Source organism: Scyliorhinus canicula, chromosome 3, assembly GCF_902713615.1.
Source record: "Scyliorhinus canicula chromosome 3, sScyCan1.1, whole genome shotgun sequence".
Taxonomy (NCBI): domain Eukaryota; kingdom Metazoa; phylum Chordata; class Chondrichthyes; order Carcharhiniformes; family Scyliorhinidae; genus Scyliorhinus; species Scyliorhinus canicula.
Genome location: NC_052148.1, coordinates 73,972,652 through 74,000,159, shown reverse-complemented (window position 1 = coordinate 74,000,159; position 27,508 = coordinate 73,972,652). Strand labels below are relative to the sequence as shown.

The 27,508-nt window shown below is 46.2% G+C and overlaps 1 protein-coding gene across 4 annotated transcripts in view; it reads right to left on the bottom strand.

Moving 5' to 3' along the window:
• tln1 (talin 1) overlaps nucleotides 1-27,508 on the bottom strand; it is a 287,368-nt gene that overhangs the window by 8,370 nt on the left and 251,490 nt on the right. For 2 of the 4 annotated variants that reach the window (XM_038790732.1, XM_038790729.1), the window contains 8 exons: nucleotides 23,785-23,968; nucleotides 22,700-22,825; nucleotides 20,300-20,416; nucleotides 15,056-15,241; nucleotides 12,949-13,056; nucleotides 8,853-8,855; nucleotides 5,841-5,946; nucleotides 1,290-1,414 (listed from right to left, as the gene is read on the bottom strand). In XM_038790732.1, coding sequence (XP_038646660.1) covers nucleotides 1,290-1,414; nucleotides 5,841-5,946; nucleotides 8,853-8,855; nucleotides 12,949-13,056; nucleotides 15,056-15,241; nucleotides 20,300-20,416; nucleotides 22,700-22,825; nucleotides 23,785-23,968 — 955 coding nt within the window. The remainder of the gene's footprint in view (nucleotides 1-1,289; nucleotides 1,415-5,840; nucleotides 5,947-8,852; nucleotides 8,856-12,948; nucleotides 13,057-15,055; nucleotides 15,242-20,299; nucleotides 20,417-22,699; nucleotides 22,826-23,784; nucleotides 23,969-27,508) is intronic. The other 2 variants (XM_038790731.1, XM_038790733.1) reach the window with 1 other exon arrangement.

Below are 27,508 nucleotides of genomic sequence, written 5' to 3'. Positions count from 1 at the left end.
AGTGGTTACAGGTCTGGTACAATAACAGTCCAGCTTCCCTATTTACTCTGTCATTATGATAATGTGACATGGAGTCAGAAATTGGGAAGATTCTGAATCCAAACTCATCTCTGTTGAATTACTTTATTTCAATCAGGCCAATACTGTAATAGGCTTCAGTTTCACTGGAGCTAAGAAAAAGGGAAACTGCCAATCACTATTGATTGATCGTTGCTGAAAACACTCATGCATGGACAAGGATAGGATTCTGCTCATCGATGATGGATTGTACAATTAAATATTCTACCAACCCACAGAGATTTACAAATTAAAACACTCAGTTAGGTAAGGTCACAGCCACTCATGGAGATTTACCCCCAAAGGAAACTGGTGGGATAATGATATATTGCAACAGCTAAAATTCTGAAACTGCTACAGCATTAAGGGCTAAAAGAGTTACGTACTTCATAATCCATTGACCCAAACTATTAAATTTTATTATTAAAATTCAACTCAACATACTTCTTTCCCCAGCCCTAAAACATATGCAAGCACCAATTAAATAGTCTGACTCGCAAGCCTATCTGATGGTGCAGAATGACAGATTGAATTGACAGCCTTATTTCTCCATCTTCCTGCCAACTTTATCATAGGTTTCACCTTCATAAGAATGAGCCAACAGTACCTTTTACATGTAGTACAGTAACTCACTAATAGTCATCATCAAGCTACCTCGGTGCCAGTCCAGAATATAACCATTACAGAATTGCAGAGTTGTTAGTATGCTGCATTTTTGGTACTTTCTTTTCCCCTCACCCATTCCTTTTCCTTCAGAAGGTTTTATATTCTTGGGCATACAGATCATCTTGCACAGGACATTCTCTAGTACTACACCCAGCGTCTGTGGCAAATGTGGAAGTCTCTACAACAATTACAAGTAGGTTTTCTGATGACAGGGAGCATCACAGTCAGGACCAATCCAGTCCATTCCTAATATCCTCACACACTTCCATAGTGAGCTACATTCACTGGATAACGATAAAGACATCAAGGTCAACTCTAGCACTCCCAGCTGAAGTCAACAAACTTAACAGGTTGGGAATCGAATTTGGTTTGTATTGCTGGATAAATTCATCCAGTCATTAGTAAGGTCCAATTAAGTGATTTATGAGAAGAACATTACTAGAAAAAGCTATTTATTTAAAGAATAAATTATTCCATGTTTGCTGTGTTAGATTGAGAACTCGATCTATGAGCCCCGGAAAAATGTATGTTGCAGTTTGAATATCATTCTGAGAGTGTTTTTTCACCTTGGGTTTAGCTCTTGGTTTCAGTTGTTCCAGTTTCTTGGCAGCTGCCTCAATAGCTGCAGCAGCTCTCAGCAACTCATTCTCAGCAATAACCGTTGGATCTTCAGGATTCACCCATTCTGTACCTAAAGAATGAAGATTAAAAAGTTACATCTGAAACTGATCAACCAAGAGCATTTACATAAGAACTAGGAGCAGGAGTAGGCCATCTGTCCCCTCGAGCCTGCTCCACCATTCAATGAGATCATGGCTGATCTTTTGTGGACTCAGCTCCACTTTCCGGCCCGAACACCATAACCCTTAATCCCTTTATTCTTCAAAAAACTATCTATCTTTACCTTAAAAACATGTAATGAAGGAGCCTCAACTGCTTCACTGGGCAAGGCATTCCATAGATACACAACCCTTTGGGTGAAGAAGTTCCTCCTAAACTCAGTCCTAAATCTACTTCCCCTTATTTTGAGGCTATGTCCCCTAGTTCTGCTTTCACCCGCCAGTGGAAACAACCTGCCCGCATCTATCCTATCTATTCCCTTCATAATTTTAAATGTTTCTATAAGATCCCCCCTCATCCTTCTAAATTCCAACGAGTACAGTCCCAGTCTACTCAACCTCTCCTCATAATCCAACCCCTTCAGCTCTGGGATTAACCTAGTGAATCTCCTCTGCACACCCTCCAGTGCCAGTACGTCCTTTCTCAAGTAAGGAGACCAAAACTGAACACAATACTCCAGGTGTGGCCTCACTAACACCTTATACAATTGCTACATAACCTCCCTAGTCTTAAACTCCATTCCTCTAGCAATGAAGAACAAAATTCCATTTGCCTTCTTAATCACCTGTTGCACCTGTAAACCAACCTTCTGTGACTCATGCACTAGCACACCCAAGTCTCTCTGCACAGCGGCATGCTTTAATATTTTATTGTTTAAATAATAATCCCATTTGCTGTTATTCCTACCAAAATGGATAACCTCACATTTGTCAACATTGTATTCCATCTGCCAGACCCTAGCCCATTCACTTAACCTATCCAAATCCCTCTGCAGACTTCCAGTATCCTCTGCACTTTCCTCTATCTATGCTACTACTTTACCCTTAATGCCATGCATCTTTATCTTATGCAGCAACCTTTTGTGTGGCACCTTGTCAAAGGCTTTCTGGAAATCCAGATATACCACATCCATTGGCTCCCCATTATCTACTGCACTGGTAATGTCCTCAAAAAATTACACTAAATTAGTTAGGCACGACCTGCCCTTTATGAACCCATGCTGCGTCTGCCCAATGGGATAATTTCTATCCAGATGTCTCGCTATTTCTTCCTTGATGATAGATTCCAGCATCTTCCCTACTACCGAAGTTAAACTCACTGGCCTATAATTTCCTGCTTTCTGACTACCTCCTTTTTTAAACAGTGGTGTCACATTTGCTAATTTCCAATCCGCCGGGACCACCCCAGAGTCTAGTGAATTTTGGTACATTATCACTAGTGCATTTGCAATTTCCCTAGCCATCTCTATTAGCACTCTGGGATGCATTCCATCAGGGCCAGGAGACTTGTCTACCTTTAGCCCCATTAGCTTGCCCATCACTACCTCCTTAGTGATAACAATCCTCTCAAGGTCCTCACCTGTCATAGCCTCATTTTTATCAGTCACTGGCATGTCATTTGTGTCTTCCACTGTGAAGACCGACCCAAAAAACCTGTTCAGTTCCTTAGCCATTTCCTCATCTCCCATTATTAAGACTCCCTTCTCATCCTCTAAAGGACCAACATTTACCTTAGCCACTCTTTTTGGTTTTATTGACAATTTTCTTGTGTTAGCCATGTGCAGTAATTATGACTGGACTGGATAACAGCTCGTTAATAAATAAATTTGATTCAAGAAAACACAATGGCCGTTTAACCCAATACGTGGTGTACCCCCTGACACTGTTGCTGTGGAACTAATACCCCAGAGACATGGGTGGACCACAGTGAAGGTCTGGCAGCCAGACATGAAGTCCATGTCATAAATCAATATTTGTCTAATTATGCTTCTGTCAAGCATTATGGGCAATGTCCTACATTACTTTTATATAAATGCTTATTCTTGCTGACTAGCAGCTGTGTGGTTGAATTGAGGACAGGAACCAAAGTTCTGTGAAGAGTGCAGGTTGAGCAGTTTAAGAAAGTGGTTAATTACTCTTCGCTCCCAACTTGCTGCTACATTTTCCACATCTCCATGCTTTCTAACACACTTCCCGCCTAACTTCTTGATGTGCGTTAACCTCTATTGCTCATACTTGTAGCAAGAGATCTGCTGGGAGGTGGGGTTAACAAAGCCTTTATCATGATCAAAATTAATGTGGTGTTCTGTAATTCTCTCTCAATTATATAGCACAGAGGGAGGCCTTTTAGCCCATCATGCCTGTACTCGCTCTTCGATAGCGCTATCCAATTCGTCTTCATTAGTGGTTAGCAATATAAATTGGAAGCAGCCAGCAATGGAGTGGGAAAGAGAAATTAGAAACAAATCTAGAATCTGTAGGAGCCTTTAGAGCATACAGATGGAAGGGATTGATGGGGTCAGCCTGCTCAATTGTTTGTGCAGAGGCAATGCACAAGTATCATTGGAAAATGCAGGAGGAGCTGGAGTAAATCCATATTATACCTGACTCTGTTTTTTAAAAAAATCAGGCAGAATTTGGAGAATTAAATAGAAGCCATTTTATTCAAGGCAGTTTGTTTTCCTGAGAAAGTTGAGCCGACTTATTATTTTTAAATTAGGTTTGCAATAATACCACTAGTGTTGTCATCAACTCAGATGATTGTAGCATCAGTGAAAAGGCTGCATTTTAAAAATCAAACAGTGATTTAAAAAAAATAAACAGACCATAATCACCAGTCTGTAACAGGTTAACATGAATCATAGAAAACTTGACATAAAACGGCCACAATCCACAACTAAACAAAACCCTCCAGCACATTATTATCTACTTCAGCACATAGTTTCCTCCAGCGCTTTGTGGCTGGGGAACGGGTCACAGAAAAATTCCATATAAAGAAGTCAGTCAGACATGTCGGGCTGTAAAATGACGACATCATTATAAATTATGTACTGGTGTATCTTGGAAAACTGAAGGGCACCATCAAATTATCAGCCTTTTAATTTATGACATTAACTCAGTCCAAAAGAATTTGTGATGTATAAATTTCCTTCCTATGTGGTTTCAAGCTCCAACACACAACCATATAATGTTAATTTTGTTACTTTGGAGTACACCCAACAGAATTCCTACGTTTTGCCAATACAAATGCCTGATGTCTAAATTCACTTAGCCTGCAAAAGAAAAAGAAATCCGTCGAGTGAGCTGAAACTAAAGACGATGGGTTATTTTATTTAATTTACTTGTTCAACTAAAACAAGAGATTGCCCGAGCAGGGAAACCTCAGGTCAATTTATACATAAATCCTACAACAACCTCAATTTCTTGAGAATATCCCAATTATTTAAATTTTAATTAGTCAAAGTTAATTGATCAAATTGAATAAATTATCCAATTGTTCTCTTTTGCTTTGTGTTCTTGATTCTTTGATGTCAGAGATTTTTATTCTTAAGCTGTGTTTATTCTTCTCCTTGCAATTTTCCTTCACCTCTTTGCCTGTTAGGTTATTTTCTTTTCTCTTTCTTTGCCAATTCCCTGTTGGTAAACTAAGAAATGCTAGAGACAAATAAAAGCAAACTACTGTGGATGCTGAATAATCTCAGCTGAAAAACTGAAAACTCTGGAAACACTCTGTAGGTCTGGCAGCATCTGTGGAGCGAGAACATTTTGAGGTTTAATATGACTCTTGTTCGTAGCTATTAATAATGGGGAGATGCCGGCGTTGGACTGGGGTGAGCACAGTAAGAAGTCTTACAACATCAGGTTAAAGTCCAACAGGTTTGTTTCAAATCACTAGCATTCGGAGCACTGCTCCTTCATCACCTGAGGAAGGAGCATTGCTCCGAAAGCTAGTGATTTGAAACTAACCTGCTGGACTTTAACCTGGTGTTGTAAGACTTCTTACTGTAACTATTAATGGGAGAGATAAAGATGTACTTGGCAGCGGCAGGTGGGTAACTGAACTCCTTTTCCTTCTCCCCCAAAAAGGTTCCCTGATCCACAGGGAGGGAAACCAGTGATTTCACCATCTTGGCCAAGATTGACGAACTCGGCATGAAATAAGGTTTCAATATGAGACATTCCAATCTGGTGCGAGCAGAACTACGAAACACAGTAACACGCTGGCAATGAGGGCAGTTGTGGCTGTCCCCGACAGAAAAATGTGAATGTTAAACTATTGGGCTATAACATTCGATCATTCACGAGATGGCTCATGAGAATTTTCATACCCAGATCACATCACCAGTACATTTGAGCCCAACACAAACCAATACACGACATAATACTTGGTCATGCACTTCATTAAAGGCTGTTTAAAAGAGTGCTTTTTCTTTACGCACTTTGATAATAATGCCTGTAGCTCCAATAATTTAATTAAAATGCAGAAGGTTCTCTTGCCTTTCATGGCCTCTGCAGCCTGGATGAGCTCCGTGACAGAACCAGCTACACGTTTTGAATATGTTGCCAGCTGCTGTTTGAGATCCGTTGATGGCTTCTGAAGAATCTGGAAAATAGATTTTTTAAAAAAATACTTAACAGAGGAAGAATAAGTAGTTCAAAAACAATAGAGTCATATAATTCATTTGTGCGGCAGGATCAAATTGCATTGTGCAACAACATATTTTTTGCCAGGAGCTGTGCAGAAACCCAAGATCCCAAAATGGAATGCAGGGATTGTAGACTTCCAGTCAGAACTTCACCGCCTGCCTTATTGGCCCAGGACAAACTAGTCACACTCTCCAATCACACCTGAAGTAGGTTTTAGGCCCACTGGTTTGCCAAAGCAGCAAGTGCCTTCTTGGGCTGAACTCCGGGAATCCAGTCATAAAAATTACCTGCAAACAAAGGTAAATAACGTGCCTAAATGTGAAGAAGGAGCTCCTCCTAATATCACATTTAACCACCCACTTGATCACTGTTGTACATGACCCCCAAGGGACCGTTGCACTTTAATTTAACTCCTATTTTTAAGTTTTTGCCTAAACGCAGATGATGTCTCACCTGCACGGTAATTAGCTTTCACAAGTTGCTACAGTACTTAGGTAGTCCAGCTGAAACAAAGAACTGACCTAGCAATGCACAAACTCTCATTCACCAATTCTACACATTTTGCTGTTCTATAGGATTAGTCTCCACTATTTCCCAATCATTGTTTGTTCTGTTTAGCAAAGACAAGGTTTATGGAGTTAGGTTGCAGATGACCATGGTTTATTGAATGGAGGAACTGGGCTCAAGGTGCAAAATAGCATGTTCCTGTGTTCCAAGGAACTCAATAAATCCCTTAAAATGCAGACATGGTAGAAACTGCAATAACTTAGAAACACAGCACATGCAATTGGCTTGAGATCAAAACACAAACATGCTATAAAATATCACATATAAAACCAATGCAGGTCAGGAAAAAAGCATGGCCAGATGGGCGTACAAATATACCACATGATTTGTGGGGAGATAGGAGAACAATCATTTAGTTCATGATATTAAGAACTACTTCAGGTTGAGTTAAATTATATATGCTCACATAATATAAAGTGGGAATTACCAGCCGTGTCCCACCTGAATCGGGAAGGAACGCGGCCGATAAATGCCACGAGATTCCTCTCAGGGATTCCAGATAGTCGTGACACCCCTCGAGACGTTGCAAATGGGCGGTATAACTATGTGTACGCTGAATCTAACTAGCTACCTGGATCTACTGGCCTCATCCGGCGCCATTTAGTACTGGTCCACACAAACTTGGACCAGGCGGAACAGCAGCTGGGAGGTCTCCCAAGCTACTGGAGACCCCTGGGTGATCGGGCACAGGGTGGCACTCCGGCACTCCCCCTGGTATCATCAGGCTGACACCATGGCACTGCCAAGGCACCTGTGTAGCATTGCCATGCTGGCAGGGCCACTGCCAGGGTGGCAGTGTCAAGGGCCGGGGGCATGCTGATGAAAGGTAGGTGACGAGGAGGAGTATGAAGGGTGGGGTGAAAGGCGGGTATGAAGGGGCCTCCGAAAGGTTGGGGGCGGGAGTGAAGGGCCCAAAAGGGGACATGGGTAGGCTTGAAAAAGGAAGCAACCCCTTAGTGGAGTGTCATGGGGTAATGGCCATTTGTGTAGAGCGTGACACTGGCCATCGGTGGGGGGGGGGGGGGGGGGGGGGGGGGGGGCAGCGAGCGGTTGTGGTGGTGTAGAGGACATTAAGAGATTAGTGCACCCTTTCAAAATGACAGCCTGATCTCAGAGGAGCCAGTCTGGCCAGCGAGTTCAGCTCCAGTGTTAAAAAAAAATTTGTGGGGGCTAGACTGGGGACAAACGCCAAGAGCCCAAAAATGACTAAGTGTGGTTAAATAGCGGTGTGAATCTCACCAGCAGGAAACATCCAACCAAACCCACCCGAAAAAACAATTCAAAACTTTCCCATTAAATTAATTGTTTTCTAGTTATGCAGGTGCAAGTAGGCATATGGGCCTCTTAACCTCTTCAAAATAAGTTTAAACAACAGAATCAAAACCCAGAGAAGGCTAATTGCAGCATTCTTTCACTTCCACAAGAATTCCCACAGTGCAGGAGGAAGCCATTCGGCCCATCGGGTCTGCACCGACTCCTCCGAAGGAACAACCTACTTAGTCTCACTACTCTTCCACCCTACCTCCATATCCCCAATCCATCACATCTTTGGATTGTGGGAGGAAACCAGAGCACCCGGAGGAACCCACACAACCCAGTCATGGCTTCAACACATAACTTACAGAACAGTCATACTTCTGAAAAAGACAATCCGGTACAGTGTTTGTTTAGCAGAATTTCTTTAACCAATGTCTGAAGGGGTATCAGTGATAGCTAAAGACATGCTTGAATGAACAGTTTAAGGATAGGTCTACGATAGCTTCACAATAACTTTAACCTAATTTTGAACAATCCACTCAGATTCTAGGAAATGATTCCACTTGAAACAGGTTTAGTCGGACAAAAAAAAACTAATATACCCCTTAGAGAAAAAAAGCGCAGACTGTTAAAATGTAATTGCAAATAAATCAATTAGCAATAAATCATTTGTTCTTTTCTGTTCACCTATTTTCTCTTTGAAATCATTGTCCAGATCATATCAGGCCCTCCACCATTAGAAGTGGCTAGTTTAATCAAGGCATCATGCAAGTGGCCATTAGCTTTCAAAGCGGTAAACGTGGTTTACATTAGAACTTCTACATGACCAATACAGGGTGACACAGGAATCATGAATTTGCACATATTTGGCAACAGTAGAAGTCAGCAGCTCTGCAGTACATCACAAGAAGCTGCAGCATTGCCCGTAGGAAGGATCCATACCACATCACTTCTCAAATTCTCTATATTTGGACAAACCCATGCATAACACTAGAGCACAGCAAGGCTACTAGTACTGCTGTGACTCAAGCTACTCACCGGCTTTGAAATAAAATGAAGAAACAAGTATGAAATGTGGGAGGAAAAGAGACAGAAGTAATTCAACAAAGATATAACAGGGCAAAGCAACAACATTGTCAGAAAAACAAATTTCAGGCTCAAGTCTCAGGTTACGGCAAGTTGAACCGTTGAAACCGACAGATATGGGGGGGCACTACCATCTGCATCATTGGGTCAGGGAATGATAGAAAAATCAGCCAGGACCCGCTCCTCCACAAAAATTATCAGCCCTCCCCCCCCCCCCAAATCAGTGTCCAGCAAAGCTTGAAATAATAATCTTTATTATTGTAGCACGTAGGCTTACATTAACACAGCAATGAAGTTACTGTGAAAATCCCCTAGCCACTACACTCTGGCACCAGTTCGGGTACACAGAGGGAGAATTCAGAATGTCCAATTCACCAAACAGGCACATCTTTCGGGACTTGTGGAAGAAACCGGAGCACCCAGAGGAAACCCACGCAGACACAGGGAGAACGTGCAGACTCTGTACAGACACTGACCGAAGCCGGGAATCAAACCTGGGACCCTGGCACTGTGAAACAACAGTGCTAACCACTGTGCTACCGTGCTGTATGGCACGCACGGATGTCAGCTGAAGACCATATTGAGCTCAGTTGTGGTTCACATCATATTTGTTTTTTTAATAATTTTTATTCAAATTTTCACATTTTCACAAAAAAGAAAACAGTAACAGAAAATTCTAAGAACAAAAAGAACAACCCCCCCTGTATACAAAAGAGAAAAAATAAATAAACGCCCGTCGTTGGCAAAGATTCAACCCAAAACAAAGTGACAACCCCCCCCCCCGGGTTTCTGCTGTTGCTGACCTTTTGATTTTACCGTTCTGCCAGATCTAGGAATGGTTGCCATCTCCTGAAAAACCCCATGCACTGACCCTCTTAGGGCAAATTTCACCCTCTCCAATTTAATAACCCCGCCATATCGTTGGTCCAGGCCTCCACGCTTGGGGTCCTCGCATCCTTCCACTGAAGAAGAATCCTCCGCCGGGCTACTAGGGACGCAAAGGCCAGAACACCGGCCTCTTTCGCCTCCTGCCCTCCCGGCTCCACTGCAACCCCAAATATTGCGAGTCGCCAGCCTGGATTGACCCTGGATCCTACCACCCTCGATACCGTCCTTGCTACACCCTTCCAAAATTCCCCCAGCGCTTGGCATGCCCAGAACATGTGGACATGGTTTGCTGGGCTCCCAGAGCACCTAACACACCTGTCCTCACTCCCAAAAAACCGACTCATCCTTGTCCCGGTCATATGAGCCCTATGCAGCACCTTAAACTGTATGAGGCTAAGCCTCGCACACGAAGAGGAGGAGTTCACCCTTTCTAGGGCATCCAACCACGTCCCCACTCAATCTCCTCACCCAGCTCCTCCTCCCATTTACCGTTCAGCTCCTCCACCGAGGCCTCGTCTACCTCCTGCATCACCTGGTACGCTTTCGAGATCCTCCCCTCTCCAACCCACACCCCCGAGAGCACCCTGTCCTGGGGAACCCCGCCACCTGCCGCCTGACAAACGCCCTTACCTGCATGTACCTAAAGGTGTTCCCCTGGGGGGAGCCCAAACTTCCCTTCCAGTCACCCAGGCTCGCAAACTTCCCATCTATGGACAGGTCCCCCAGCCTCCTGACACCTGCCCTGTACCAACTCAGGAACCCGCCATCAATTCTCTCCGGAACAAACCGGTGGTTCCCCCGTATCGGGGACCCCATCAAGGCCCCCACCTCCCCCCTGTGCCGCCTCCATTGCCCCCAAATCTTGAGGGTAGCTGCCACCACCGGGCACGTGGTATACCTCGTTGGAGGGAGCGGAGGCGGCGCTGTCACCAGTGCCTCCAGGCTCGTGCCCATACAGGATGCCATCTCCAGCCTCTTCCATGCTGCCCCCTCACCATCCATTACCCACTTACGCACCATCACTGCGTTGGCAGCCCAATAATACCCACAGAGGTTGGGCAACGCCAGCCCCCCCCCCCCCCCCCCCCCAATCCCTGCCCCGCTCCAAGAACACCCATCTCACCCTTGGAGTCCCGTGTGCCCACACAAACCCCGTAATGCTCCTGTTAACCTGCCTGAAAAAGGCCTTCGGGATAAGGATGGGGAGGCACTGGACCAGGAACAGAAACCTCGGGAGCACCGTCATCTTGACTGACTGCACCCTACCAGCCAAAGACAGCGGCAGCATGTTCCACCTCTTAAACTCCTCCACCATTTGCTCCACCAGCCTTGTGAGGTTTAGCTTATGCAAGGCCCCCCAGCTCCTGGCCACCTGAACCCCCAAGTACCTGAAGCTCCTCTCCGCTCTTTTCAGCGGGAGCCTCCCAAACCCCCCCTCCTGGTCCCCCGGGTGTACCACAAACAGCTTGCTTTTCCCAAAGTTATGCTTATACCCTGAGAAATCCCCAAATTCACGGAAAATCCCCATCACCACCGACATTCCCTCCACCGTGCCCGCCACATACAACAAAATATCGTCCACGTAGAGCGACACTCGGTGCTTCTCCCCACCCCGGACCAGCCCCCTCAAATCCCCTGACTCCCTCAGCGCCATAGCCAGGGGTTCAATTGCCAGCGCAAAAAGTAGGGGGGGGGGGGGGGGGGACAGGGGACACCCCTGCCTTGTCCCTCGATATAATCGAAAATACTCCGACCTCCTCTTATTCGTGGCCACACTCGCCATCAGGGCCTCATACAACAGCCTCACCCAACTGACAAACCCCTCCCCAAATCTGAACCTTCCAGCTCCTCCGGGAGGCCCACAATCCGCAGATTCTTCCGGCGGGAGCGGTTCTCCATCTCCTCCATCCTTGCCAACTATTTCTTGTGCAGCGCCTCGTGCGACTCCACCTTCACCACCAGGCCCAGGAGTTCGTCCTCGTTCTCCGAAGCCTTTTGCTGCAGCTCCCGAATCTCCGCCGCCTGAGCTGTCTGAGTCGCCCCGAGCCTGTCCAGCGATGCCCTCAACGGCTCCAGGATCTCAGCTTTTAGTTCCTGGAAGGAGCGCAGCAGCAGCTCCTGCTGCTCCCTCGCCCACTGCTGCCACGCTGCCGGTTCCCCGCCCGCCGCCATCTTGTCCTTTCTGCCTCGCACCTTCTTCTGCTGCAAAGTTGATTTTCTGGTCGCTCCAGTTCTAGTCCAGCCCATCCACCGGCCGCCAAGCACAGAGGCTGCTTTCCCACACGGGGAAAATCAAAGCAGCGCCGTTGCGGGCCCTTAAAAGAGCCTGAACGTGCGGCTTAGCACTGCATCGCCGCAACCGGAAGCCGGTTCACATCATAGTCAGCACTCATTGTCTACACACATGAATGGACAGTTAAACACAGGAAGACCCAAATCATCACTGCCTTCAGTGGTGGGGTAAGGAGATAATTGGCAGAACAAGGAAGGGAGAAGAAACCTTTAACGAATTGTGCATTATAAAGCTTGCTGGATGAATTAATATTAAGGCTGTGGAAAGGGTGGCAGACAAGATCTTCTAGAATTGCACCAGGAATGAGCAACTTCAGTTATGTGGAGAAATTAGAAAACAACGGGATTGTTCTCCTTAAGAGTCAAAATGTTTAAGGGGAGGTTTAATAGAGGTGTTGAAAATTATGTTGGGGCTTGATAGCGTATATCGGGAAAAACTGGTTCCATTGATAAAGGGGTGCTGGTAACTAGAGGATGCAGATATGAGATAATTGGCAAACAAAGGTAAAATGAGGAGAATTATTTTTATGCAGGGAACTATTATGTTCAAGAATATATTGCCTGAAAGTGTGCTGTCGGGCACATTCACTATTGGCTGTCAGAAAGGAAAACCATTTGAAAAGGAAATAATTATGGGACGATGAGGAATGGAGTGGAACAAATCAGATAGGTCCGTCAACGGGTTGGCCCCATGGAATGACCAGCCTCCTTCTAAGCTTTACAAATCTATGAAAAAGCTTTTTCATCAAAAACAGCTAAAACTAATTTGGATTGTTTGCACATTATAAACATTAGGAATAGAAGTAGCTGATGAGAAAATAAGTTATTTAAGAATTTACACCACAACATACATTTCATGATTACTTACAATAAGTACATGTTCCAGTAGGGCCAGGTAACCCTGAGAACATTCTTTGCCAAAACGAAGGGCTCGGGTACGAACATCGCTGGGCACTTCTGGATGATAGGCTGCTTGCTATAAAAACATGCAATAATAAATGTTGTTAATCACCTGGCTCGACTCTCACAGGAGCCTTCTATTAGCTCATCGTTTTCAATTTTTGCGAGCACCACCTTCCACAAATTTGTTTTGCTTCATCTCTGACAAGGAAAGATCAGTGCTACAACGAGTAGAAGCAGCTGCACTTATTCTGCTTTACTGCTTATAGTTTTAATTTGGTTTCCCATTATTGTCAAACGTTGGGGAGATAATGGGCGCGATTCTCCCAAAGGGCGACACAGTGCCAATGCCGGAGTGAAAACCGGAGTGTTTCACTCTGGCGTCAGAGGCTGCTCCTCGCCCCCTATTCTCCCACCCCCAGGGGGATAGGAGCAGCGCCGCGTCAATTATGCGCGCTGGGCCTTAACGCCCGGGTCAAAGCGGCGCTGCGTAAATTATGCGGCCGGCGGTGCCTAAATGACGTCACCCGCGCATCCGCAGGTTGGCCGGCGTCAACCCGCGCATGCGCGGTTGCCGTCCTCCCCTCCGCCGCCCCGCAAGACATGGAGGAGTGATCTTGCGGGGCGGCAGAGGGAAAAAGAGTGCGTCTTTCAGAGACGCTGGCCCGACGATCGGTGGGCACCGATCGCGGGCCAGACACCTCCTGAGCAACTCCCAGTGCTCGATCCTCCCTCCGCCCCCCACAGGCGCCACACGCAGCGGCCGCGCGTGTTCACGCCGGCAGCGACCAGGTGTGGTTGGCGCCGGCATGAACCGGTCGGATTAGGCAGGCCGCTCGGCCCATCCAGGCCGGAGAATTGCCGCTCCGAGCGGCCTGTCGCAAAACGCGACACGCTGTTTTGGGTTGGGGGGGGGGGGGGGGGGGGGGGGGGCGAATCGCGTGCGGGTGCCAGGGCGGCATGGCGTCAATCGCCCAGCACTCCCGTGATTCTCCCGTGGGGGTCGGAGAATCGCGCCTAATGTTCCAGAGTCCTATGATAGGACATCCAAACCCGCAACCTCTGCCATCCAAAAGAACAAGCGCAGCAGATGCATGGGAACGTAACCACCTGCAAGGTTCCCAGCAACCCACATCATATTTGGAACTATATCACAGTTTCCTCACCGTCGCTGGGTCAAAATCCTGGAACCCCTTCCTAACAGCACTGTGGGCCGACCTACAGCACGGACTGCAGAGGTTCAAAGAGGCAGCTCACACCACCTTATCAAGGGAAATTATGGATGGACAATAAATGTTGGCCCAGTTGGATGGATGGCTGGTTCGTGATGCAGAGCGACGCCAACAGCATGGGTTTAATTCCGGTACCGCCTGAGGTTATCCATGAACCTTGCCTTCTCAACCTTGCCCCTCGCCCGAGGTGTGGTGGCCCTCAGGTTAAATTATCACCAGTCAGGGCCTACAGTCCACAGGGACGACGGCAAATTAAATTAAACTTTCCACTATTATTGTGGAGGCACCAACAGTTCAGTTATTGGCTTTGTTGCTCTCTTAGTTCATTAGGATGGTTAATTTGTTTAACCGCACAACATAAAGAATGGTTGCTCCAAGGCCCGGTAAGAAACTTATCTTCTTCATACTGGTCCTAAAAAAACAAATCGTGGTGATGATGTGTAAATCCTCGAGTAGGTTTCCCACCCTCCTGTTCCAGTGACAGTCGCAAGGATAAACCTTGTAGCTGCATCACAAACAGCTGGAACTTCATTTCGGATTGACACAGGCAATTATATCCAGGGAACTATGGTGAAGGTTAGGAAATCTGTATTCTAATCCAACAAAATGGATGTTGCACTGCTTTCAAGGGGCTCTCAGGTCAGTTCAACCTTCTTCCACTGTTTGCAAAGCGCCTATTTAAAAAATGTGAAGAAATTTCCAGAAAAAATCTTTCCTTTTATAAATAGCAGGAATACTTTGAATAAAGGGCATTCTCTCCAAATGCACAAACAGCCTTTTTCTTTTGGGTTCTTTTCCACGCTGAACAAGCACTTCACAACCAATGTATTGGTTATTAGATACCTTACAAGAATGAAGCATCTCAGCGATAGCTTTGCGGCTAAGGTTGGCAGTGGCAATAACATCCTCTTGACGACAGGAGTTTCCTGCTGCAACAGCTTTAGCTGTGGCAATAGTAATGCCTTTGGTCATCCGGATGAATTCCTCTGGCATAGATGTTTTAGGTGGTGGATTTGCTGAGGAAAATACCTAAAGGAATAGAAAAGAAGTTTAGTCAAAAGGTTTTAAAAAATAGTTTTGCAAAGCTTCAATTTCCCCCGATGTCTTTTGAGTCACACAAAAGAGCGCATCAGTTTTTAATGGATTATTTATAATTCTCAGAGGTACAAAGAATATGCAGAAGTCAGATCTTTTCACAGCCTTTAAGGCCTTCCTCTTAAAACGCATGCAAAAATTTTGTCTTGGGGGGGCTCATGGTCAGTGGAGTGGGAAACAGGAGGAAAAATGGGAGGGTAAGAGAATCAGTCAGGATTCTCACTTTTCATTGATATCCAGGATAAGATCAGACTTGCCTTTCATGCCTGTTAGATAATTACTCTCTCAAGTGTAGCCTTGCATGTAAAGGAGGCACACTGGGAGGTTGGCTTCTGTAAATTCTACCCTAGCCAAGATTAATGTCTACAAGAGAGAACTGAGGAAAAAAGATTAAACATATGCAACTCATTTCTCCCCAACTCCCCATCCTCACCCACAAAATAAAGCAGCCTAGCAATCAATAGGTTGCAGTCAATGGATGACAGGAGGGTCAGTAAACACAACCTGGACCATCCACATTATTCATGTATGTGTGGGGGTTGGTTAAGCTCCAACTATGATTCTATTGTGCGTAGAGAGGGAAGAGTAAATAAAGTAGCAGTGGTTGCCCAGCAACTGGGGGGCCTTGTAAAGAACATAGGAATTAGGAGAAGTTGGCAATTCAGCCCTTCAAGCCTGCTCCGTAATTTAATCAGATCATGATTGACCTCTTCCTGGTCTCAAAGCCACCTCCCTACCTGTTCTTCATATCCCTTTAACCCATTTGGTAAAATCAGAAATATATCCATTTCCCTCTTGAAACCATTTAGTGATTCGGACTCCACCGCACAATGGGGCAGAGAGTTCCACAAATTCATCACCCTCTACGGGAAGTAGTGCCTCCTTATGTCAGTTTTAAATCTACCACCTCTCAACCTACATCTGTGACCTCTTAGAACATAGAACAGTACAGCACAGAACAGGCCCTTCGGCCCTCGATGTTGTGCCGAGCAATGATCACCCTACTCAAATCCACGTATCCACCCTATACCCGTAACCCAACAACCCCCCCCTTAACCTTACTTTTTAGTTTGCCCCACTAGGGAGAATATTTAGTCTACATTTACTTTATCAATCCCTTATAGTATTTTTTATACCTTAATCAGATTCCCTCTCATCCTTCTAAACTCCGAGTATAAGCCTAAACTGTTTAATCCCCATACGTCAACCCCCAAGGTAAAAAAAAATCTTTCAAGTCTTAGTTTTAGCTGGATATATTGCAGCTGAAGACAGGACACCGGGAAGTAAACATCTCTCAACTCTGCCAGAAGAAAGACTGGGCAGAATGGGAGCCACAAAGATACAGTTTCTCAGGAACAAGTTGCAGTCCAGGTAACCAGGTAATTGGGACAGAAAGAGTGCCTTAAAACACCCACAGAGAACAAGGTATTGTTCGGAACAATTTAATGAAGAGTAAACAAGTGATCGGAGTTAAAGAGACGATTGAAGTGACCAGATTTAAAGTGGGACAGCAGACTTCAGAGGCAAATTAAATGTTTGATGCCATTTTATTAAGAGTCTGGGAATCAAGAGTTAGAACAATTGGGACCAGGTTTTACAGCAGTCAAGAAAAAGAAGTCCTGGGCGGCATGTGGTGCAGTGGTTAGCACTGGGACTGCAGCGCTGAGGACCCGGGTTCGAAACCCGGCCCTAGGTCACTGTCCGTGTGGAGATTGCACATTCTCCCCAGGTCTGCATGGGTTTCACTCCCACAACCCAAAGATGTGCAGGTTAGGTGGATTGGCCATGCTAAATTGCCCCTTAATTGGAAAAAATATAATAATTGGGTACTCTAAATTTATTTAAAAAAAAGAAAAAGAAATCCTAAAGGGGTTGTTGTGAAGTCCTGGACTGGTTATGCTGTTAAAAGAAAAGTGGAAGTTTTGTTTAAAAGTGTAATTGTGAAAACCTGGATTGGATTTCAGAATGGAAAGCATTATTGTGAGAGAAGATTTTAAAGTGTGTTTTTGGGAGTGAAGTTTGGAAACTCTCATGTGACAATCATCTGGGGAGGTTCAGAGGAGAAATTCGCTAACACTGGGCGGGATTCTCCGTTGCCCGTCGTAACGTGGGTTTCCGGCGAGAAAAATCGGTGTTAATCACTCCGGCGTCGGGGCCTTCTTTAAGGCCGCTATTCTCCGTTCCCGGAGGGGCTAGCAGCTGACTGACGCGATACGCGTCAGTTTCACCAGCTGCGGAAGTGGTGAGACCCGGCGTTTTTGGAGGAGGAGGAGGAGAGAGACAGACCCGGCATTTGGGGGGGGGGGTTCCGGCATTGGGGGGGGGGGGGGGGTTCCGGCATTGGGGGGGGGGGGGTTCCGGCATTTGGGGGGGGGGGGGGTTTCCGGCATTTGGGGGGGGGGGGTTCCGGCATTTGGGGGGGGGGGTTCCGGCATTTGGGGGGGGGGGGGTTCCGGCATTTGGGGGGGGGGGTGTTCTGGCATTGGGGGGGGGGGGTTCCGGCATTTGGGGGGGGGGGGGGGTTCCGGCATTTGGGGGGGGGTTCCGGCATCGGGGGGGGTTTGAGGGGCAGCGGCGTGCAGAGAGGGGGGGCGACGGATGCCCTATCTCCCTCCCCAACACCCCTACCTCCCTCCCCACCACCCCTACCTCCCTCCAACGCTCGCAACGCCGCAACCCCCCGCCCTCAACGCCGGGTCCCCCCCCTCAACGCCGGTACCCACACCCCGTCCCCCTCCCTCTGAAGGCCGGTACCCACACACCCCCGCCTCTCTCCTCCTCCTCCCCCCCCTTCCTTCCTCCTCCCCCCCTTCCTTCCTCCTCCCCCCTTCCTTCCTCCTCCCCCCCTCCTTCCTCCTCCCCCCCTTCCTTCCTCCTCCCCCCCTTCCTTCCTCCGTTAGTGGGGGGGGGGGTGCGGCGTTAGTGGGGGGTGGGGGGGTGCGGCGTTGGAGGGGGGTAGGGGTGGTGAAGGGGGTAGGGGTGGTGAGGGGAGGGGGTTGGGGTAGGGGCAGCTGCGTGCAGAGGGGGGGCGACGGTGCGTTGGCCCGGGCATCCGTCGCCCCCCCTCTGCACGCCGCTGCCCCTACCCCAACCCCCCCTTCTTCACCACCCCTACCCCCTTCACCACCCCTACCCCCCTCCAACGCCGCACCCCCCCACCCCCCACAAACGCCGCACCCCCCCCCCCCACTAACGGAGGAAGGAAGGGGGGGAGGAAGGAAGGGGGGGAGGAGGAAGGAAGGGGGGAGGAGGGAGGAGGGGGGGGAGGAGGAAGGAAGGGGGGAGGAGGAGAGATGGGGGGGGTGTGGGTACCGGCCTTCAGAGGGAGGGGGACGGGGTGTGGGTACCGGCGTTGAGGGGGGGGGGGGACCCGGCGTTGAGGGGGGGGGGGGGTTGCGGCGTTGCGAGAGATGGGGGGGCGGCGTTGGAGGGGGGTAGGGGTGGTGGGGAGGGAGGTAGGGGTGGTGGGGAGGGGGGTAGGGGTGGTGGGGAGGGGGGTAGGGGCGTTGGAGGGAGGTAGGGGTGGTGAGGGGGGGTGGTTGGGGTAGGGGGCAGCGGCGTTCAGAGGGGGGGGGTGACGGTGCGTTGGCCCAGGGCATCCGTAGCCCCCCCTCTCTGCACGCCGCTGCCCCCAAAACCCCCCCCCCCCCCGATGCCGCAACCCCCCCCCCGGATGCCGCAACCCACCCCCCCGATGACGCAACCCGCCCCCCCGATGCCGCAACCCGCCCCCCCCCCGATGCCGCAACCCGCCCCCCCCCGATGCCGCAACCCGCCCCCCCCCGATGCCGCAACCCACCCCGATTCCGCAACCCACCCCCCCGATGCCGCAACCCACCCCCCCCCGATGCCGCAACCCACCCCCCCACCCCCCCCCCCCGATGCCGCAACCCACCCCCCGACACTGAACGGCGTCAACCATCATCAATGGTTGACGACGTTTTAAAGCAACTGTGATTTTCGCCGACGTGACCCGTGGCCACGTCGGCGGGACTTCGGCCCAGAGATTTGTGGAATCTAAAAATATAATGACATCCCGCCGGCGCCGGCTGTTTTCAGAGGCTGCCGGCGGGATTTGCACAGCGCCGGTTTTTGGCCGGTCAGAGATTTAAAAACCCTGCGGGAGCGGGAATAACGCCGCTGCCGGCCGATTCTCCGACCCTGCGTGGGGTCGGAGAATCCCGCCCACTATCTTGGATTCAGAGCAGAGTGTGGGCATTTAACCACAGCAATCTTGTGTGCTGAAAAGGGACTTTGCAATAATGAGACCATTGTAGCTTAAAATGTACTTTGTAACCTATTCTTAATATCACAGAAAAATACAGTACGGAGAACCACATCAGCCCCCATCCCTGTAGCCCAATAACATTAAGAGGCAGTTTAACATGGCTAATCCACCTCACCTGCACATCATTTTGGACTTATGGGAGGAAACCTGAGCATCAGGAGGAAATCCACGCTGTCACAGGGAGAATGTGCAGACTCTGCACAGACAGTGACCCAAGGCTGGAATTGATCCCGGGTCCCTGCTATTGTGAGGCAGCAGTGCTAACCACTGTGCCACTGTATCTGTGTGTCACGGTTAAGCTAAGGGGGCAGTAAACAAGTATTGTATGATAACCCAATTTTTTAATGTTTAATAAATGTTTTTTTTTGTTAAAACCGATTACCTGTCCTGTGACTCCGCTCCTCCATGTTTTATAAAAAAAAATAGAAATTACAATCTTTTGAGCCAGTGTTCCATTCTAGAATCTTCCTGTCCTAGTTAAAATATCAACTGGGATTGTAATACTATCAATGCTGAAAGTACTATTTCCGTCACAGTATACAGAAATACTCACTAAGGACAAAATCAGCAAGATAATTTAGTAAGATAGGAGGGAGTAAAAATGTAGAAACATCTGAAATCTTAATTTGACATCGGAATTAGGTATTGTTTCAACGAAGAACTCTGTTGCCATTATAGAAAATGGCTGAATGTGAAATACGTACTGCTAGTTCTTGACGGATGTGCTCAATAGTGGCTTCTAGAGCTCGTGTTCCTCTAGTAGCTTCATCTTCTACAGCCTTTACAGTCTTCAGTAGTGAGGTCACATTGGTCACCATAACCTGACAGGATACAAAAGCACAGATATTAGAACTAAATAGTCAAGTTTTGTCTTCTTATTGTATAACTGTCAAGAAAAATGTCATTGTTAATAAAGGCTACTCTTGATATACTATCATTCTCAACATTTTAACTTGTTACTCGTGAAAAGATTTTTGCTAAAGCTTGATTTCTTGCTAAGTGCTGTTAAGAGTTAGTAACTGGAAGACCGATTAGTTTAAAAATAATTAAAGTTGGAAAAACCATTATTGTCATAAAGATCACCTCAAATGCCACAATGAATGTTCATCTACCTTTGTGCATTATTTTGAAACATGCCCACGCTATAAAAACGTACCATTGAGCCAGCCATATTAAAACAAGTTACAGTACAGGGGGAGTGCAAATAGTAGTCACCGTAATAGATAGTTTGTAAAGGTTACTGTATGACTTTATAGATTTTCATGATGGAGTAGGCTTTCCAGATAAATCACTGAGCAGTGATTGAGGTTTGGCAGCCATTTTGCCACTGGATACCTAGATTGTGGGGCTATTTAATCAACTACTTTGGAACGCAAAATATCAGTGGCACAGCCCAATTTTAGTTGGCGATTTTGCAAAAATTTTACTTCCAAATTAAGGAAAAACCTTTCTTTTTCACAAAACATGCCTCTATCCATTTCATTTTAACATGCTATTTAGGGTGAGGCTGGCTAGTGAGAAGTAGAGCAGAAAGTTCAGGGGGTCAAAACTAATTCAGAATCCAACAGTGGGTACAGTAGCTGGATGCCTTCTCCTCATGCATCCCACATGGTCAATTCTAGTCTGTGTGAAATGCTTTTCTTCATTATTATAACATTCCCTGAATCTACAATTTTTTATGTGCAGTCAGGTGCCTGTTTGACAGTGAGCGAAGTTTAGAATGATCAAAGCCCATCTATTCAGTCCCCGTTAAAAACAAAATGAATTAGTATACTTACTATCAACTCTACCACCCTTGCCAGCTGCTCACCCAGGCACAGATAGCCCATAATATTAGTACTCTTCTCACCAGTGTTAAATTTCTAAACTCATATTCCGACTATTACAACCACTTCACTCTACCTCCCTTGGGTTTCCGGCTTTGCCCCATCTTCATTACCACCACAGCCAAAACCCTAATTTACTCTTCAGATTTGGTATCTCTTCACACCCTCCTCAAGTACTCTCCCAAGTACTTTCATAAACTCCCAAGATTTGACTGCCTTCATTTAGATCCTCACTAGGTCTGCATATGTATCACTCAAATGCTCAACTTACACTGTCCCACCACCTGTATGGACTTTGAAATCCTCATCACTGTCTGCAAAAACCTCCCACAGCATTGCTCCAAAATGTTGCCTCTTCCATCCTTATGATTCCAAGTCCTCCACCCTCTAATTAGCATTGTCCCCACCTAACTTGCCATTGATGGTAAAGCCTTCCGCTGTCTTTGCCCTGTTAAACCCTTCTTAAATTCCTCTACCTGCTTCCTCTCTTCTCAAAACTTGTCTATATAGCAATTCCTTTGGGAACCTATCATAGAATCCCCACAGTGCAGAAGGAGGCCACTCAGCCCATCGATCTTTACCGACCTCTGAAACAGTACCCTACTTAGGCCCATTCCTCTGCCCTTTCCCTATAACCCCACCTAACCGGCACACACTAAGGGGCAATTTTATCATGGCCAATCAAATTAACCATGCACAACTTTGGACTGTGGGAGGAAACCAGAGCACACAGGTAGAAACCCACCCAAGACAAGGGAGAAAGTACAAACTCCACACAGTCACCCAAGGCTGGAATTGAACCCAAGTCCCTGGCGCTGTGAGGCAGCAGTGCGCACCATTGTGCCACCTTGCCACCCCATCCTAATTACATCACATATTCAGTATCTATTTCCACTTAAAGTACCATGGGATATTTTTTCCCGTATTAAGCACCTCCAAGTTTGCTTATACTGACTGATGCCTGCTCACAGGTCAATCACAGAGAATTTTTAATTTGCCTTAATGGTAATTAGCTGGAAAAAAGGAAGAATGGTCAATAAAGTGTGTAAGCAGGTGAGGACACCGATAGGGCTTGCTTGTATACACCTGTTCATTGATTAGCCTCTTGTCCTCATCTTGGTTCACACAAGAATAATGGTTATGTTAAAGCAAGTACCAGATGGCTACTGATGCTTGAGAACTGTTGTTGGCCTTGGGAGGAATATTTGGGCTGCAGGTGGAAAACAGTTGCTAATAGCTTTGAATCAGACCGAATATTGATATTGATTCCAGAAATACCTTGGCTGCATTCTTGAGATTGTACATGGATGGATCATCTGAAGCCTTTCCTGATGCTCCTTTTGTAGCACTGATAAGATCTCCCAGGGCCTTGGCTACATCTTTCACTGCATTAATCAGTACAACCTAAGAAAAACAAAAAATGATAGACTGATTACAAATAAAATGCACTTTTCGGCACATCAGATGACAAAAGAAATGTATTTTTAAATGACTGCTCTCCAAAACAGGACACCACCCAACAATAACCAAAACATGAACTCTCAGCCATTACAATTGAAAACAGAACTGGATAAAAAGACAAGCTGAATTAAAAATCCAGTTTTATCGCAAGTTATATTATCAGGATGCCAATTTATTACTGCTCCAGTAGAATTGTACTGGTAAAAGTAAGTTGACATGAAATTAATTGTACATCATAAAACTGGATTATAGAAAATACTACAGTATACCGTGGTATTTATTTCAAAATACTGCAATGTGATTGACCTAATTTGTCTTTAATTTGAGAAAGTATTGGCAGAACCCTATATAAATATTTGCAGCTTTTGTAAAGACTTGTATTAAATCACTGATTAAAGCTGCACATATTTCATGTTTATGAAAATACTTCAACAAGCCAATGTAATTAGAATCATTCTGGAGTTTATGCATTCTAAAACATGCAAAATTACTCGCAAACACAGGAGGCCAGAATTTAAGCACACTTGCACAAGTAAAAATACAGAAACATTGTCAATGTTTAATCTGGCTGCACCAGAGAACGGAGCTGGTGATGGGTGAATGCTTAAAACATTGCCTTGGTTAATAATTAATGCTGCTGATTTCAGCTGGGTTGCTAGATATGGCACAAAGAAGTCAACCTCCTGGAACACTATCTAACAGAACTGTGGAAGAACTTCGCTAACTAGCTTCTCAGTGGCAATTAGGGATGGTCGACAAATGCTGACATTGATACTAACATCCACATCCCATGAGTGAAATTTAAAAAAAATTTTCTGGGGGAAAATTGGAAGTTGCCCATTGCAGCTCAAGTTCAACGGATCACGCTAAGAAAGAGGTGGAATGTACGGAAAGCTTTTAACCTGGGTTTCAGGATCGTCAGAGCCCAGGCTTGCAGCTCCTAACTTCACCACCTCGGCCAATCGAGTAATGGTGACAACTGAGGACTGTGCGGCATGCGCCAACTTCTCTTGACTCGCAGCAGCTCCAGATACAAGCAACTTTGTGTCTTCCACCAAAGCTTTAGCAGTTTTTAGAATGTTCTCCCTAAAACGATTACAAAAGATTCAACAGATTTGTGAATGTTTCAGTTTGTTTGAGCTGCAATAACACAGACATACAATTACACAAACAACAAGAATATTCTTCAAAAACATCAAGTCTGAGGAGTCAGACTTCAGATTAGAGGATCAGGTCAATGTTTGGTGTCTCAGGCAAATGATTAGCTGAAGAACAAAGTATTGTAGGTTGTTTTTGATGGTTCAGAAACCAATTTTCACAAATATTACATACGAGAGGCTACTTGCATTTCTGGTGCACCTTTCATGCACCTCAGGGTACTGAAAACATTTTAAAGCCAATAATTAGTTTTGAAGTCTAGTCACTGCTGTTTTGTGAGCAGCTGTGGCAGCCAGTTTGCAGTGAGCCAACACAGAAGGCAATGGTGATAATCAATTAACCTTTTTTTGTGTGCAGTTGACAGAGGGGTGAATGCTAGCTAGAGGAACTCGCCTGTAATTTTCAAACAGTCCCATTGCATCTTGCACATCTACCCGAGTGACTCAGATTAATGTCTCACCCAAAAGATCGCAACTCATGCAAGTACAGCAGTCTCTCGCACTTGAATGAGAGTTTAGATTACATGCTCAAATGCTGTACTGGAGATTGAGCTCACAAGCGTCGGTCCCAAGATGCGAGACTGCTAGCACTGAGCCAAAAGTGCTACAAATGTTAATTGGAAAAACAAATTTAAAAAAGAAAACGTAGAGGAGCAACAACAACCCATGCCTGATACGAATAGGATTATTATGTTAAGGGTAATTTTTCTATCATTGTGACTGATCGGAATTATCAATACTGACCAATGTAGTAAACTCATAATCCCTTAGATTGACCAATGCTATAAAAGGTTAGATATGAAACGTGTCAATCATCATTATGGAATAACATAGCATTATAGGTTTTTGCTTGATTGTACTCTCCACCATCCTGGATTCTATTTGGGGGCGTGGTGAAATGGAACTCGTACACTACTTTAACAACATTCACCAAATAGGGAGACATCCCAAAACGTGTCTGATGGAAAGATCAACATCACTTCTTTGGTTTGTCGGTCATTCTCCTGTGATCCAGAGTGACAAGAGGTTATGATTACTGGATCTAAACAGGCTCTTGCACCTTCAACATCCACCCCATTGAGTTTGGGAAGATCTAGGAAGATAAAATCAATGGCGATCACATGGGATTAGGGGTAATTTACTAACTTGGATAGAAGACCAGCTGACGGACTGGAGACAGAGTGTTGAGATAAATGGGTCTTTTTCTGGATGGCAAGATGTAACTAGTGGGGTGCCACAGGGTTCTGTCCTGCGGCCCCAGCTATTAACAACCTGGACTCAGGGATAGATAGTTTGATAACCAAATTCGCAGATGGCACAAAAATAGCTGTGACAGTAAGTTGCAATGAGGAAATAAGAACCTTACAAATGGATATAGATAGACTAGGAGAGAGGGCCAAAATGTGGCAGATGGATTTAGAGTACCCAACTCTTTTTTTCCAATTAAGGGGCAATTTAGCGTGGCCAGTTTGCCTATCTTGCATATTTAAAACAGATTTGAGGAGAAACTACTTCTCCCAAAGGATTGTGAATCTGTCGCTACCCCAGAGTGTGGTGGATGGAGGGACAGTGAGTAAATTTAAGGAGGGGTTAGACAGATTTTTAATTGATAATGGGTTGAAGGGTTATGGAGAACAGGCAGGACAGTGGAGTTGAGGCCAGGATAGGATCAGCCATGATCACATTGAGGGTGTTTAGGCTCGGGAGGCTAAATTGCCTACTCCCGCACCCAAGTCATGTGTTCTTGGAAGGAGATGCTCTGGCTAATTTTGAAATCCATCTCTGGTAGATAGCAGATGAGGAACATAACAGCTATGATAGAATGGTGGAGCAGGCTTGATGGGCCAAATGGCCTAATTCTACTCCTATATCTTATGAACTTATGAATGCATTAACAAAAGCAAAATGCTAAGTGCTAGAGATGTGAAATAAGAACAGGGAATGGTGGAAATACACAGGTCAGCTATCAGCTGTGGAGGGAGAAACTTACTCTTTCTGGTCAGAACTGGAAAACGTTACAGGTGCAACAGGCATTAAAGGAAATGGAGGCCGAGAAAAGGGGAGGGGCAATAAAACAAAAGGGAAAGTGTGATAGGGTGGAGGTCGAACGGATTAAATAACAAGGAGGATGATAGGGCAAGGCAACAGGACACGAAAGGAAACAAAAGGCAGAGGGTCTAGAGGGGACATAAAAAGGGAAGAGTGGAAACAGTTAATACCTGCATCTGGGGAAAAAAAGGACACAGGGGTTATGATTTGAAATTCCTGAATTCAATATCGTGTCCTAAAGGCTGCAAAGCACTTAACCAAAAGAGGTGCTGTCTCTAGAGTTTTGTTGGAACAGTGTAGAAAGCAGAGCACAGGGAGACAAGGTTAGGATTGGAGTTGAGAATTATTTATTTATTTATTCTTTTCTCATAAATTTAGACTGCCAATTTTTTTTCCAATCAAGAGGCAATTTAGCACGACCAATCCACCTACCCTGGACACCTTTTTGGGTTGTGTCGGAGAGACCCAGGCTGGCATGGGGAGAATGTGCAAACTCCACACGGACAGTGACCCGGGGCTGGAATCGAACCCGGGTCCTTGGTGCTGTGAGGCATCAGTGCTAACCACTGGCCCTGGAGTTGAGAATTAAAGTGACAGGTGGTGGGAAAGCTTGGGTCATGCTTGCAAAGTGAATGAAGGGGTTCCACAAAGCAGTCATCTAATCTGCGTTTGGTCTCTCACCAAAGGCGGTCACATCACGAGCAGCGAAACAAGCCATGCTAAAGATGCTTCATCTGGAAGGAATGTTTGGACCTTTGGGCAATGAAAGAGCAGATAAAAGAAAAAATGTTGGGAAAGGGAAGGGGGCATGTCAGGTGACTGAGGAACAGACTAGGGTGTCACCGAGGAAGCGGTTCCAGCAGAATGCTGAAAGAGGAGATGTATTTTATTTATTTTTTAAAAATAAATTTAAAGTGCCCAATTTTTTTTTCACAATTAAGGGTCAATTTAGCACCTCACCTCCATATCTTTGGGTTGTGGGGGTGAAACCCACACAGACACAGAGAGAATATGCAAACTACACACGGACAGTGACCCAGGGCTGGGATTCAAACCCGGGTCCTCAGCACTGCAGTCCCAGTGCTAACCACTGTGCCGCTGTGCTGGCCTGAGAAGATGTATTTAGTGGTGGTATCACGCTAGAGGTGGCAGAAATAGTGGGGAATGATCCACTGAATGTGTCGAGGTGAAAGGCGAGGTCAGGGAAACCCCCGTCATGGTTCTAGAAGGGAGGGGAAGGGTCAGGAGCAGAAATGTGGAAATCGGATCGGACGTTGAGGGACTGATAACTACAGGAAATGCTTCAAGCTGCGCACGCAGTCTGTGACCTGGCACAGGCCCCACAGCCATTTGATTGGTTTGCAGTGAAGAAATGACTCCTAATGGGCAATAAGAAAATAACTAGAAATCACAATTCATC